Source organism: Anneissia japonica, unplaced genomic scaffold (genome assembly GCF_011630105.1).
Source record: "Anneissia japonica isolate Jap-2015-1 unplaced genomic scaffold, ASM1163010v1 scaffold1863_len523710_cov156, whole genome shotgun sequence".
Classification (NCBI taxonomy): Eukaryota; Metazoa; Echinodermata; class Crinoidea; order Comatulida; family Comatulidae; genus Anneissia; species Anneissia japonica.
In genome coordinates this window covers 25,100-41,818 of record NW_022714601.1, presented here as the reverse complement: position 1 = coordinate 41,818, position 16,719 = coordinate 25,100, and the positions used below count along the sequence as shown (strand labels likewise).

General features: G+C 34.7%; 1 protein-coding gene across 2 annotated transcripts in view; it reads left to right on the top strand.

Moving 5' to 3' along the window:
* The window catches only part of LOC117109059, a 20,750-nt gene extending 8,148 nt beyond the window's left edge, over positions 1-12,602 (top strand). For both annotated transcript variants that reach the window (XM_033251287.1, XM_033251289.1), the window contains exons 4-11: positions 1,820-1,933; positions 2,411-2,482; positions 4,534-4,602; positions 5,721-5,868; positions 6,138-6,371; positions 8,762-8,935; positions 10,871-11,443; positions 11,959-12,602. In XM_033251287.1, the coding sequence (XP_033107178.1) occupies positions 1,820-1,933; positions 2,411-2,482; positions 4,534-4,602; positions 5,721-5,868; positions 6,138-6,371; positions 8,762-8,935; positions 10,871-11,443; positions 11,959-12,050 (1,476 nt within the window). In that variant the 3' untranslated portion in view covers positions 12,051-12,602. The remainder of the gene's footprint in view (positions 1-1,819; positions 1,934-2,410; positions 2,483-4,533; positions 4,603-5,720; positions 5,869-6,137; positions 6,372-8,761; positions 8,936-10,870; positions 11,444-11,958) is intronic.
* Positions 12,603-16,719: the final 4,117 nt, after the last annotated feature.

The window sequence follows — 16,719 nt, the reverse complement described above, 5'->3', positions numbered from 1 at the left end:
GAATCCCAATATCTGCAGACGGATCCGTTTCGATTCTCTGCATCTACTGGAACTGAGCCACATAGCTTGTATTCCGCTATTTGCTCTGTAATCATTAGTGGTCAGTTGTTGGACTAGTTTTGGCCGTACCTAAGCTAGTCGAACGTTTTGTTTGGGTCTATACCCTAGCTACACTGATGAGGCCTGGAAGGCCGAAACGGATCCGTCTGCAGATATTGGGATTCCTTCCAATGGATGCTTAGTTTATTTTGTCATTCTGATTGGATTTTCTCTACTGTTCCGTTTTAATTTTAAATAGTTTTGCATGTGGCCGTTTGCTGTTTTATGGGTTTTTCCCATTTGCCTTTTAAAATGTATATATATATATATATATATATATATATATAAATAAGAAAAGTTTGCGGTATAATGCATATCTAATTATCAATAAATAAAATATTACATGTCAAAAAATAAATTAAAAAGAAAATCTTTTTGTGTCAATAATAAATTTTTGAAAAAAAATTAAATAATGAAACATTCTGGTGATTAGATAAGTACTGTAAACAGATCCAGAAATAAATAAATTCTCATTCCCATTTATTTTATATCTTTATTTCTTTTATTTGGATTTATGAAGTGCTTTTCCCAGAGACCAAAGCACTGTACAAAATAGATTTTATTTATTTAGAGTATTTATACAGTACAGTTCGAAGCACTTTCAGAATAAGAAGTTTACACAGAAAGACATTCCATTCCTATTCCTTTTCCAATTCTCATCCTCATTCCTTTTCTAATTGTCATTACTATTCTCATTCTTATTCTTCTTCTCATTTCCATTCCTATTTTCATTCTCATTCCTATTCTCATTCCCATTTCCATTCTCCCTCCTTTTCCCATTCTAATTCTCATTCCTTTTCTAATTTTCCTTACCTTACTATTCTCATTCTTATTCTTCTCATTTCCATTCCCATTTTCATTCTCATTCCTATTCTCATTCCCATTTCCATTCTCATTCCTTTTCCCATTCTAATTCTCATTCCTTTTCTCATTTTCCTTACTATTCTCATTCTTATTCTTATTCTCATTTCTATTCCCAATTTCATTCTCAATCCTATTCTCATTCCCATTAATTTTCTCATTCTTATTCCTATTCTCACTCTTATTTCCATTCCCATTCTCTTTCTCATTCTCGTTTTCATTCCTTTTCTCATTCTCAATCCCATTCTCATCCTCATTTCTATTCTCATTCCCATTCTCATTCTCATTCCTTTTGTCATTCTTATTCCTTTTCTCATTCTTATTTCTATTCTTATTCCCATTCTCATACTCATTTCCATTCTCTTTCTCATTCCTTTTCTTATTCTCATTCCTTTTTTCATTCTCATTCCCATTCTCATTCTTTTTCTTATTCCTATTCTCCTTTTCATTTCCATTCCCATTCTCATTCTTATTCCTATTGTAATTCTCATTTCCATTCTTATTCTCATCTCATCTTCAATTCTATTCCTATTCTTATACTCAGTCTTATTCCTATTCTCAATCCTATTCTTATTCCCATTCTCATCTTAATTCATATTCCTACTCTTATTCTCATCTTCATTCCTATTCTCATTCTCATTCCTATTCCCATTCTTATTCTCTATCTCTTTCCTATTCTCATTCTCATTCCTATTCCCATTCTTATTCTCTATCTCTTTCCTATTCTCATTCTCAAACTCATCCTCATTCCTATTCTTATTCTCATTCTCATCTTCACTCCTATTCTCAATCTTCCTGTTCGTATTCTAATTCTTATTCAAAGTTTCATAGTATTCTCACTCTTGTATTCTTATTACAGTGTGTAAAGTACCGCCAAGTGTACAAAGGAATAAAGGAAGAAGAAAGAATACTATGTGAATTAGGAAAGAAGAAGGAATCAAAGACAAATGAGGTCAACAGGCTAAGGTCAAAGGTACTGTAATCATCCATATTAGAGCATTGAAAAAAGTATGTCATCTAATCGGGATTCTGATTTGCCCATATATGGGTATAATACTACATTTGCACAGATATGTTTACAAAAACCTACATGATAAGGGAAAAAAAAAGTTATCTAATTGGGTTGAGTTGAGTGGCCGAGCATAAGACGGGGGTGCCGCTAACTACAGCCTTAACATCGGCGCTGGTTTTAGCCGCCCCTCGTCCAGGGTTCAGTTGGTGACTGGTGGTCATGTCTTAAGGTTTGTTTTACAAACTTATTTTGACCTCCTACTACACACTTTTTCTTTCTGATTTTGTTTTGAAAATTTAAATTTAGTTGTAATGTTTACCGTTAATTAATTTATATTTTTATGTGTGTGATAAAAACAATAAAAACAAACAAACAAGGAACTGATATTTGATATTATTGATGATAATGATATTAAATAATCCTATTTTTTTCTTTAAGGTTAATGCTTTAAAGAAGGCAAAAACAAAGAAAGCAGAACGCTTGGACACAACAGAGGCTGAGTTACAATTGGTAGGTTTTGGGATAGCGCCATGATCTAGGTGAAATCATCATAAATCCATGTGTGTTCTTGAAATTATGTAAAAGGTGTTGAAACAAGGAATTAAAGCAACGAGTCAAGTGGACTATAGAACACTAGTGTATTTCAAAAGAAATTTTCAACTAGTCCTGTGGTCTTCTTCAGCTTACAAAACTAAATGACAAAATGTGGCTTATACAAGAGATATATTATACATATAAACAATATTATTGTGATAGGCTTAGAGTTAAGGGCCAATTATCACATAGCTAAGTTACATAAGCTATGTGATAATTGGCCCTTAAAACAAGCCTATCATAATAATATTGATTATATGTGTAACTGAGGACTGGTCGAAAATTTCTTTTGAAATATATTCTAGTGTTCTAATAGTCCACATGACTCGTTGCTTTAATTCCTCGTTTCAATGCCTTATATATATATATATATATATAACCCAGTACTTATATATTGTTGCTAAATTCGCACAAATCGATAGCGTATATGTACGTCAACATGTGATTGTGGAACAACGTGTGTGTGTCGTTGGACAAACCTATATTCCTGGCCCTACAGTACTTTGATTCCAATTCTTCGAAATGCACTTTGTGTATTATGAGACATCTATTAATGAATGAATACACTCTGAATTCATAGTTTTTCCCTACTTTACCATGGACAATTAATAAATACGATGATGAAGATGATGATGAGGAGGAGAAGGAGGCTCTGTAGCTAGGTGATGACAGGCTCCTGTACAAGATTAATTAATAGGCGCAATTGGTTTGACGAGTCAACCGAGGCCCGTAGCTTGAGTTAGCATTGGATGTCTGGTTACATTATCATTGTCGTCACATTTTCATTGCATTTTAACAGTCGAACAACAGTAATTTTCTACAATTTATATGATCAGTACATTCTTGAATCATGAAAATCTCATATATCCAAAACATTATGTTATATGCATGCCCCGAAGTGGAAAGTTTAACCTAAAATTTTGGTATGTTTTATGTTATTTATTGAATGGCCTTTAACGATATTAAGTTCTAATATGACCACAACATAAGGAAGTGCACTCTTTAACTTCTAAACCGAACACTTTATCATGTGCCTTCAGACCCATACAAATTTTTATTTCCTTGGGCCTAAATCATAAGGAAGTTCACTCTTCACATGTTTAGCATACTGTAGAGTACAGAAATTTTAGGAAGTTACATTTTATGGATGCACCTATGTGAGAATATATTTTATGTTGTTTGTTGAAATGGTCTTCTTTAACAATATTACAGTCTAATATGACCACAACATAAGCAAGTCCATTCTTTAAATGTTTAGCATAATATAGTACAGAGAATTCTGATTGTTATCAATACCATTATACACATGTTAGATCCAGTTTCCATGAAATTACATTTTATGCACGCACCGACGTAGAAAGTGTATTCATAAGTTTTAAGTTAGGTTTAAAATTAGGCTACTCCATTAAAGACTTGTTTTTTTTTTTGCATAGCATTTGTTAAATAATGAAATAATAATTAATTAAAAATTAAAATTAAAATCATAGGTTTTTGCTATAGTGTGATTTTGAAATAAAATATAATGAAAATTTTAAAAAATATAAAGTTATAAGAATCAACATACATGTCTATCTTTCCTGTGATTGATTTTTGATTAACCATTCAATGTGACATAAATCAAAATAATTAAAATCTCAACAGTATATGTTATCACAGTACATCGCACAGCCGATTCAATTACAGTCACTTTTTAATGAATACTTAAACAATAAAAAAGAAGTATTGCATATATTTTGTCAACATTTTTGTCTTTGGCTGAGATAGGTGGCATTTCTTACAGAAAGAGTTGGAATACGCAAGACCGCCAGGCACTACAATCACTTTATATTTTTTTTAATATATTATATCTCACTCTGACTCTGACATTCGCTGGGGAGAGCGATGTGAACGTCTGGATCCCCATCTGGTGCCGCATTAGTTTTACATAATCGGAGTGAATATCTAACTATTATTTTTTTTTATCACAGGCAGAACAAGAAGAGAGTCGGTTGGATGACGAACTGAACACTTCTGTAACAGAATTTGAGAAATCAAAGGTATGTGCTATTTTTGTTTATATATTTTTCCTTTTTTTAAATTGTGGGTAGAGAAAACATTTCCAGCAATGACTACTATTTCTAATTTTTTAATTATTGTATTTATACTCTTACTTGTTGTGTACTTTCATCCAAAATTTAAAAAAAAGAAGACACATGGATGCATAATATAAATTTAGTAAATTTGAAATATGTAGGTAGATTTGTTAATTTATTTGTTTATTGGTTTATTCATTTAACAGTTTTTGTGCTGACTTTTGATCATTGAAATGTTTTCTAATTTTTCTTATAATCTCTCCTTTCTCATAAAAGATGCAAAAAAGGTAAATTTTGTATTTGTTTTAATTGTTCTGAATGCAAATATTTACACTGTATGCTAAAAGTAAACATTTATGCATGCTATGAATAAACGGTTAATTACAAACAAAGGTATGCACGCTATAGATAAATCATTCAGTGCTTAAAACCTTCGTAATGAAAAAAATGCATGGATGCTATGATGAAACCATTCAATGATGTCTGTAATTAACTTAACATTTTAACTGACTGCCTACCTAACCAGTTTAGGTAAACTAAACTTGTTCTGCTGACAGTGATTAATAAACCAATTCACCTGACTTCCCACCAAACTCTTTTACCTGACTGCTTATCCAACCAGTTTATCTGACCGTCTTCCAACCAGTTTGCCTGACTACTTACAAACCAGTTTACCTGACTGCTCGCCAAACCAGTTTACCTGACTGCCAACTAAACCAGTTTACCTGATTGCTCGCCAAACCAGTTACCTGACTGCCAACCAAATCAGTTTACCTGACTACCTACCAAACCAGTTTATCTAACTGCATGCCAAACCAGTTTATCTGACTGCCTACCAAACCAGTTCACCTGACTACCTACCAAACCAGTTTATCTATTTACTGCCTAGCAAACCAGTTTACCTGAATGCCTACCAAACCAGTTTACCTGACTCCCTACCAAACCAGTTTACCTGATTACCTACCAAACCAGTTTATCTATTAACTGTCTACCAAACCAGTTTACCTGACTGCCCTCCAAACCACTTTCGTTGACTGCCTTTCAAAATCACTATTCTTTATACTGTTTTTATCTTATAATAGGCCAGAATAATTAAAGATGCTCTTGACGCCTATAGCCAAGGATGGATTACTTTTGCCAAAACTAGCCTAGATATATTTGGTGCTCAGGCTCAGATGGCTGAGGAAATGCCAAGGAAACCGGTCATGTTTGAAGATCAAATTACAGATGGTAAATTTCTTATTTTTGGTAAATAATTGACAATTATTACAATAGTGATAATTATGATGATAATTTGAAGATCATCCGTGCTTGAAAGTGGGGTGGGGAGAAGAATGGAAAGAAGGAATCCTTGAGCCTTAAGCGTATGCTTTTAGCTGGGGTTCTCAGGGCCCATGTGGGGGCCATGCGCCCAGGGAAATAGTATTTAATTGATTTTATTGATGCCGATGGTCATGTCATATGCACCTACTCACTAATTTTCATTTTGAAATTTTCAGATAATCAGTTGCTTGTCAAAAACATATTTCAGAAGCTAAATTTACAAAAACCAGAACGTGAGATCAAACCGGAACGTGAAATTAGACCTGAAGTCCCTTCTCCATATTCTCGCAGACCAACATTAGAGGTAGCAACATCTTCACCAAACGATCACCCAAAACATGGTTTATTTGGCTCACTAGGAAACAACATTGGAGCAAAACTGTCGAAGTTCTCACATAAAACTTCAAAAGGTATTTAGTCCTTCCTACTTTTCTGACATCGTCTATGGTATTATGGAGTGAAGCTGTAGCTTGGTGGTTTAAATGGCACTTGCACTCTGATTTAAATGATGGCTTAGGCTATGTTTAGACATAACGACTTACGCTGCATAACGTTAATCGAGTTGTGTGAACTTGTGCACAGCGTAGCAAACACCAGGGGCGGATTGCTATAAGCGGTCTTTAGACGGTCTTAACGGTTAGCCGGCTATAATCGTGACCTCACTACTGGTCTATAATTATAGACCATTGCTATACTGCGGTCTAACCCATTAGCCGTCTTAAATTTTAAAGTCTACACGGAGGAGGCTTAAATTGGTCTTAAATTATTTTTATCATGGGGTTTTGCTGATTAATTCAACAGTGCAATGACAAGACCTAGGCCTAGATCATCAAAGTTGGAGAATCGAATGATGAATACTCCGCACACTTCTCAGCGTCTGTAAAAATAGGTCTACAGCGTTTATTTACATTATTTCGATACATTTGCGTGCGTCGAGCATGCATGATGTCTCCCTCAAACTTACGTTACAAGGGAGTGCTTGTTTGCGTTTCAATACTCAAAGCAGTCTTAAGGAAGACTGTTTTATAGCAATGGTCTTAGAGGAATGACTTTAGTAAGACCGTCTAAGTGATAAAGCCGGCTTTATTCGAGGAGTTAAGACTACCAGTTAAGACCGTTTTATAGCAATCCGCCCCAGTATTATCACACAATCATACGAATACAAATATTTTGCGCGAATAGAATACTTATGCTAGCGTTCGTTAATCGCACAGTCGGGACATCTCACTAGTTATGCCATGGATTAATGTACACCCGGTGTTGGACACGCCAGGCGTATCCCTCCGGTCTGGAGGTGCCTTAGAAAGGGAACGTAAACACCCTTAAGCTGGGCTCTCACTGTATTATGAAGAACTCAATGCAACGATATGCGTGCAAAGGATCTTTTATAATGACGATCCGTTCAAAATGCCGTCGGTCAGTATACGACGTCACATCATCTAGCATTCACTGGGAGCGGAGTTGGATTCGTCGTGTGACAGTCATACGGCTCAGTGAGTGCCCAGCTTTAGAGAAATCGGAACATACAAGATGAGTAAATATATTTGGTTAACAACATTTGTCAAGTTCAATACTAACAAACAAAATAGTTATTTGTTCATTCCTAGGCACATCTATTTGTACTTATTAGGCCTCTGGCCTATTTACATGATAAAGAATAAAACATTATTGCAGTTTTCTGAAATTATAATATGCTTTCTCTTTTTTCAAATGAATCATAAATGTATTTGACTATTCTGTATTATTCATAATGGTATATTTTTAGTTGATAAATTATGATAGGATTTAAAATGGACAAACTAAGATGAAATGATATTCATCTTCTATACAATTTAATGTTTACATATTACAAGTCCTGTTATTTCTAGCAATTTTACTGTTCTATTTTAAGGGATAAAATTCCTAAACTAAGTTTTTTTTTAATATGTTTCTATGCTTATAATTATTAATTTTGGTATGGTATTTGGATAAAATACATTCATTTTGAAAATTGCAATAGTAATGTAGTCTGGATATTGTTTTTATATCTTGGTGAAACTTTTGTCTTTCGATATCAGTGAGTCTTAATTTAAAATTTAAAATAAATGATTGAACATTGATAACACATGGTCTTCTCCAAATATCACCAAATCCTACTATACAGTGCAAAGTGTATGTTTTACATGTGATAATCAGCATAGTTTGTTTGATTCTAATTTACATAACTGAAATTTGTAACATTAAAAAATAATATGATTATGGTCAACATCCAAAATGCATCCAATAACGAATTAAACTTTAAACGTTAAACAGGGTTTTTTGTCACTTACGGAACTTCACATATCTTACCAATAAATTGGTCCAAAATCTTGGTCTCGCATTTGATTCCACGTTGTCTTTGTCAAGTCAAGTTCAGTCTATTTTGTAAATCGACCAAGTACCATATTCGTAACTTATGGAAGATTCACAAATTTATCGACCATGACACTTGTCATCATGCAGCCGTTCGTGCACTTGTTTTATCAAAAATTGATTACTGCAGTTCATTGTACTCTGAGTGGAAGTTGCAGAATTTTAGTGCATGTTATTTGTTTTGTGCTTGGGAATAGGCAATGATCATGACTGCCTGTAGGTTGTGAGGTGCCTGAGTTTCTGGGGTGCAGCAGTATCTGCAAAGAAAGTCGCTTTATAAATGACCTGATTAGATTGGATTAGTTTGGATTAAACAGTGAACAGACAAATGATATCGACTGCATTCTCCTGCAGAGTGCATTTCTTTGAATTGCAAGGACATATTTTTTTTAAATTTTTGCTTCTACAGAGTGCTTAACAGAAGAACATGCGAGTAATGCAAGACCACTTCCCAATGTTCCTCCAAGGTATCGGGAAGATGATGAATTTGATGACTTCCCCGATGATGAATACACAGCGTTGAATGAGAGTAACACTGATGATGAAAACTATGTCATTCCAAATATCAGTTCATATGAAAATGGTAAGATATTAATCACTAACCTGAACAGAACATAAAGCTCAACTGACAAAGTTGTCCGTGCTCTTTTTGGAAGAAAATCATGCCAAATACAACCCATTAGGCACAGCCCATTTCCAGTCATCTTAAAAAGTAACAATAAAATTGAGCGTAAAGTGGTATAAAAGTAGTGCATAAAGGTTTTTGGAAGAACACTGGAAACATCTAATTTTTGGGGTGGCCCTCAGTGTTGAATCAAAAATTCCCTTTGGCCATCCAACCCATTTTTATGCCCACCCGTTATGGCGGGGCAGGACACTGTCATCAGGGGTCCCAAGTTGGAAGAAATTCATTTCGGGAGATCTGGTTGAATAGGCTTTCTTAATATGTATAATTTTATTTTATTTGAATAATTTAATATTAATGTATTCTTAATTTACATGTAATTCTTGTGTATTTCAGTGAGGTATTTGTCATGTTTGTTCTGTAAGGTGATGCTGGTTTATATGTTATATGTATTGTTAATGCAAGCAATTTAGCTTTGTGCTACCGCTTTGTATTTGTCGTTTTTATACCTCAATAAATAAATACATAAATATATACAAATTTTGCTGCGCATGGCAATACCCTTTAGCACTGACTTTCATGAGACAATTGATAATAAAGTAGTAAAAACATGCAAGTATTATGAATTTGCAGGAGTTTCTTGCTTACTTGAGGGAGTGCGGAATGCTATCCCGATTTCAGGGATACTTGGAATCCCTGTGACATCGTCAAACTGATTCAATTCGCATTTCTTCAGTATGAAACACACTAGGCATAACTCAAGAAACTTTGAAGACTTGGTTTCACTGCAATTCGTCTGGTTATGATTTGAGCATTACACTGGGAGATAATCACTGCTTACCCGTTATTTTACAGGCTATGGGCCATATTACACACAAGGCTATGAAATGTTTCTTTTGAAAAATAGCGTGCTATTGTATCGTTTAGCCCTTCAGCTCAAATACAAGGGGAGCAGCAGTGAAAGTTAACTAATTTTAAAAGTCTTCATAATTTAGCACAAAGTTCTGCAATCCTTGGGTCATGACCCATCAGTACGTCGCCAACATTTTTTGTTGGGTCACAAACTTGACAGAAGTCATTTAAAAAATCAGCTAGTTTTTGTCTGTCACCAATATACATGAAAATATGTGTTATTTGTAATAATATTCAGTGTTGAAGTTGACTGTATAAAATACGTATTCATTAATAATTAATACAAATTTAATGACACATACAGTAGGTAAAAAAAATTATAATAAACTAGAACAGGTAAATACACTGAAATGAAATGTGTGTTGCCTAACATATGCATGATATAGGCTTAACTCTTCCTGGTCAAATTTTAAATTTTTCCTACTGGGTCATCAGTCTGAATGTTTGTGGAACACTGGTTTAGACTATCAACTAACTTACACATTAAGCTGTTCCATACATGGGTCACAAAATGTCATTGCGGAATTTTATCAAGTCTTCAGATGTGAGCTATAATTATTTCTGCAAAGACTTGCTACCAAATTTAGAGATAGCACTCAATATCCACAAAGGTAGCACTTGACTTACCACTCTTGACCATGACAAACTTGGCATACTTTCAACCCATTGGTGCCACATCCTGAAGTAGACCATGATTACATGGTAAATATTTTTCAGAGACCGTACTAATGCCGAATGCTACGGGGTAGTGAAAGCACTTTGGGCCGATTTTATTTGGCAGCGTTTGGATTCAAAGATCAAGAATATTTTTGACTAGGCAAGGGTTCATCTTCATTATCATGATGTTTAATATAGATAATTAATATAACCTGTTTTGTGTGAGATTTATGTATGAACTGGATTTTTTTTTATTATTAGTAATATTTTAATGTTATTTCTCTATATCCAAATATTCCATTTAAACTATCATTTCGTTTTCAGATGGTCAACAGTATACATTTCTGAAAAAAGACTTGAACCAGCCCAGGTTACCTCCAGGAATGTCCCAACAATACAGGTTGTCCCATGACATGGATCAGCCTAGATTCCCTCCTGGTATGTCTCAAGACATGGACAGAGTTTCACCAGAGGTTTACCAAGACATACATGACATAGACAGGGTTTCACCAGATGTTTACCAAGACATACATGACATGGACAGAGATTCACCAGAAGTATATTATGATATAGACCAGCCCAGATTTCCTCCAGTTATATCTTACCAATCATCCAGTGATGTCACAGAAGAAACACCCACTGATGATGAACCATACCTTGCTGTCATGTCTGACACAGAGGAAGCTGTAAATGAAGATGTCATGGTGTATGAAGCCCTCCAGCCTTCTGTTCCCCCTCCTAGGCCACCAAAAAACATTTCCCCCGACAAACCAGCATTTTTATCTGCCCCATCTCCAGCTTTCTCTAGACAAAAAAACACACCAATTCCAGCAGAAAGAAAACAAACATCAAATTGTCCTCCTCTTGTTTCTCCAAATTTACCTAAACCTGGAAAGAGTAAGTTGTCTTTTTAAAAAAAAATTTTCTGAACAAGTTTTCTTGGCCTAATGGTGATAGTAATTGTGAAGGTGGTTTGGTGATGATGATGATGATGATGATAGTGGTGATTGGTATGGTTGTGTTGGTGATGGTGATGATGATGATGATAGTGGTGATTGGTATGGTTGTGTTGGTGATGGTGATGATGATGATGATGATAGTGGTGATTGGTATGGTTGTGTTGGTGATGGTGATGATGATGATGATAGTGGTGATTGGTATGGTTGTGGTGATGATGGTGATGATGGTGATGATAGTGGTGATTGGTATGGTTGTGTTGGTAATGGTGACTGTTATTGTGCTGTTGACGGTAGTGATGGCGAAGGTGATTATTCACCAGATCATAATTTTTATCATGTTGATGATGATAGTGATGAGGATGACAATAATGTCAAGGAGGTAAATGTCAACATAATAATATTATATGTGATTGTGTAATCTGACATTTCTAAATTGTCTTCTTTTCTCTACAGTAAGTTCTCCACCATCAAAACCAAAGATCACCCCTCGACCGAAGAGGGCGCCACCAGTATTGCCACGAAAAGATGTTCCATTGGAACATTAACTTTTTCTTATCAAACATATATTTTAAGAGATTCAACATGTATGGGTCTTTTTAGGATAATTGAAGAGTCAGCTTTGAGATTTCATTGAATAATATTGTGCCTATGCTGCTATAAATTTCAAAAGCGAAGATGTAATTAAACAGAATTTTACTCAGATCATCATTAAAAGCAGGCACTTAGTGCATCCAACAGTTGTCGGCCGACCCGATGCTATGCGCGCACAATTGATCGTTTTTTTATTACTTTGTTAATAGTAAATAGATTCCAGTAAATGACCTATCATTTTAAAGCCTATAAAGTGGAGAATATGAAAAATATTAAAAAGCCAATGTTCTTATTTTTGGTCACTGATGCTGGGTTTGGAATTGCAAGCCCCATATAATATAATAAGATTATTTTTAATTAAAATAAACCGAGAAACTACAGTAATCGTAAGGCTAAGCGTGGCTGTACAGTATTATGACTGCTCCTCATCAAAACTTAGATTTTTCTCAAGAATCTGTACAAAGTATTCTTAAGTTTGAATTGAATTTATAAATAAAAATATGTAACAATATTTGACAGAGGGCTGGTCCTGTTCTAGAATATTATAATATATATAAAAATATTGGTTTTTTTTTTTATAGTCCTATAATTTATGTTTATCACACATATGTACAATTGAATATTACTGCAAGATTGTATTGATATATATTATATTTGTAAGTATTGTTTATCAATCAGTAGTGCTTCTAGAAGCATAGGCATAAGGACTGATGGGGTAGAAGGAGCAGGCGTTCGGGGAAAAAATTTTGCTTTCTGGACAGGCCTCAACACATTGGGCTTATTTGACTGGTTCATTTCCTTGACTACGATTTTTCGCTGGGTATTATTTTCATTTGACTGGTTTGTAAAATAGACTTCGTTGAAAACAAAAATTATCATAACCGCAGTGCATTAATCAGCGTTAAGTTACCCACGTGACCAAAACAAACATGGCCGATTGGTCAGTTTAGCAACAACATTTGCGTTAATATAATTTAGACTAAATTTCAGAAAATAAAAATTATAATATTTAATCACAAGAAATTAAAAAATAATTGTAGGCTAACAGATTTAAAAAACGGGATGAATTTTTTTTTTTACAAAAAACCCATACTGCCACAATCCACCGAATCTTGATTATGCAGCGTGTATCACGGTAACTATGCAGCCATTTTGTTTTGTCGAGTATTTACAAGTTTTCTATTTAACTGGTTGTCTTCGTTAAGTAGGATTTTACCACCGTGGAAGTTAGCGTGTTTTAACGAAGAACGACCAGTCAAATACAGATATTGTCGTCAGATGCCACCACAAAGTTGTCGGAATATTATTTCGCCTATTGAAATATCGTTATTTTGATTTTGCAAATCCCAATTATTGTGCTCTAAAGCACAGGTTTCAGCAATAATCTCCAATTCGAGACACCTCCAGTTCTGAGAACTAAATTACTATTTTCAGTGTTTTTACACAAAACTAACTCTCTAAATGGAGACCGAACCCCAGTTTTTCAGCCAAGAGTACTCTCGAAATAAAGGGCAAACTGTAATCAAGAAAGAGGTCTTATAGAGGTCCTATAGATAGTAAAAAATGCATTATCATTGATGCAACACATTTAATTTTTAACATGGGTTACTTTTGATGAGGTTAGCACAATTTAGTTTTAGTTTAAAGCCAAAAGCTTCTGAATCCTATTCAGAAAACTCTGAAAAATAACTACAGTAGAACCACTATTAAGGGTACACCTTCGGGAACAAAAAAAAATAAGCGACCCCCTTGTTTGGTGTTCCTTGAATAGGGGTTGGCCGTAGTGTTATAAACTATACTTTTGCTCGTCTCATGGATGAAAAAAGGGTGTCGCCTTAATAGGTGTGTCCCGACGGAGGGGTTCTACAGTATTTTAAGCAAGGTTTAATCAAATTTAATTTTCTTAATATTCCAATATAATAATATTATAAGTTTAAGTAAAACTATATATATATTTTAATTCATACAAAGAGATAATTGTTCGTCAGTTAACACACCAGGGGGTGGGGGGCGGGTGGGTTAGGTTTCATTTTGCAAAGGTTTGATAATACTCCAATAAACAATAGAGGTAAGATTTCTAAAAAGAAATCTAGCTGAGAGTTTAAGTAGATGCTGTAGTGTTTACTTGAAAGCTAAGTTAATGTTATTTTTACTATACTACAGTTTATTTTACTTGAAGAAGTGTACTATGTACATAAAGGCTGTTAATAAAAATATTCCAAGTGATACTTTGCTTTATTTCTGCTTATTGTAATATATTTCGATATCAGATAAATTCCAACCTTTAATTGCTTAATTTGTTTAAGTAAGTTTGATTTATGCATTCCGACCATTTACACCCGATTTGAACGTTGTGTGCAAGTGCTTTGTACAGTATTAAAAAAAAAGTGACAGTATCATCGTTCAATTCGAGAGAGCCAAATGTTTTCTGACCATTTAACTTTACAAACATAAAGAAATATATCAAATTTGCTTAACAATTCTAAATTAATGTAATAAATAAAAGTATTAACAAATATTTAACAAGGATACTATGAGCAGAAGGCATTGTGTTGTCTATAGTTCTCACAGGAAGCGGAGTTGGGTCTCACTAAAAGGCGCATACCACCGCATGCCACCGCATACCACCGCATGCCACCGCATGCCGCCCATAATCGACGTTTATTTTTCTTTTTTAATTAATTATAATGTGAAATATTAATGCAAATATTACAACCATACCTCCACATAAATGGCAGACGCCAAAGCCTGTCTCTTATACACATCTAGATGTGTATAAGAGACAGGTAATATTTTTAAATTAAATTTTACTGTTGATTTGAGTTTTTTTTTCTGTGGTTAAATAAAGATATACCGGTGTTATTATTAGGAAAGAGTGCCATTTCCGGGCATCAGGTGGTACATTTCAATTGTGTTCTCACCTTCGAACTTCATCTGGCGCCGCCAGAAGTAATCCTCTCGGGGATGAAGTTGGGGGAGGGGGTGGTGATTTCTTCTCGTTGGTCGGACCAATAATGTTTGCTTCCTATGGGCCTGTACTATATAATTTCATCGTCATAATCATCATTATTATTATTATTATTATTATAATTATTATTAATCTTTATTGTGCCAATGAACTGATCTTACTGCACAATGTGTAAACAAAATTAAACTAAGTAATATAATTCATTCAAATTTGTTTATTCAGACCCAAAAAATGCCCTGGTACCCTTAAAGCCAGTGCTCAGAAAATTTAAATCTATATTGCAACAAAATACAGGTAAACGGTCTCAACGAATCTATGTCTAGCGTCCGTTAATTAGTACTGGTTTGTATTTAAGGCAGGAAACAGGTTGGTTATGGTCCGAAGTACATCTGCCATGACCTCATGAAACAGGTCAACTTAACGGCAAGTATAATTTTGACAATATTATGTGTATAAATAACACAGTAAAAAAAAATTATTCACATTCATAAATACATTTTTGTAAAGCACGAATCTTTACGTACATTACTCGTACATTTTCTCGCAGATATAGGCCCGTAGGCGGGGGCTGGGGGTGCAGAGAGTGAGCACACCCCGCCCCCAAATTCTACTTTTTAAAACCTATTATTATTATCTGGTTCCACTGATTGCAGATTGATCCATGTCATCTGTAGGCCTACATTATGCAAAGGACATAAAAAGTTACAACTTCACAGTGGCGGATTCAAAGGGGTGGAGAGCCCCCTAAAATTATAAAAGAAATGGAGAATAATAATCTTAATTATATTTTGCCTGAGAGTGCCATTTCCGGCCATCTAGAGGTGCCATAATCATAAATTTTCTTACCTTAGCCCCCAACGATGGTGGGGCTGAGGTGGCATTGACCATCCGTCTGTGAAAGTTCCTCCCTGCACCCCCATCCTCTATTTCTCTTGCTTTAGGTCCCTAACAATACCCAAATGAATGAAAATTTAAATAGAATATTACGAATTACTGTATGAGTTTCAGAAATTACATTAAGCCTCCCAAAATGCTATTTGTCGGAGCTTCCGGGGATTCCCCCACCCTCGCGGGGATAGGTGGTCGCCCATCCTAAGGTCCGCTTCGGTCGCAAAACGCACCTCCCCATCGAAAATCCTGCCTACGGGCCTGCAGATAGCATCACAACATTAATTGACAGCATCATCATTATCCTCATCATCATCGTCATCATTATTTCAGCCTTCGGGCCCAGCTCATAGCCTCCTGTATATTTCTCTTTTTTGTATCATCCCCGCCTATTTTAGTATCCGGTCCCAGTTTTAACTTGGACCATTTATTCACATTGGCTCTAACAGGAATATAATAGAACACAAAACAATGAGATTGGAAGGTAAGCATATCCTGAATGAAGAAAAGATAAATAAAGTGGCCGGTGTTCGATAATAACTGATGAATATTTTAACCGATTTCAGTATTTTTGTTCAGAAATACATGGCACCAAGAAAAGTTAAGAAAACAATTTTTAGGAAGCTCTCCATTTGGTTGAAGGTCAGTTCGAAAATATATTATCGAACACACAGTTAAAAATGTAGGCCTATGTGTATGTGGATACAGAAATTAATAAAAACAAGTTTCTTTCCTGATGGCAGTAACTGGCCGTGGTCCCAAAATAC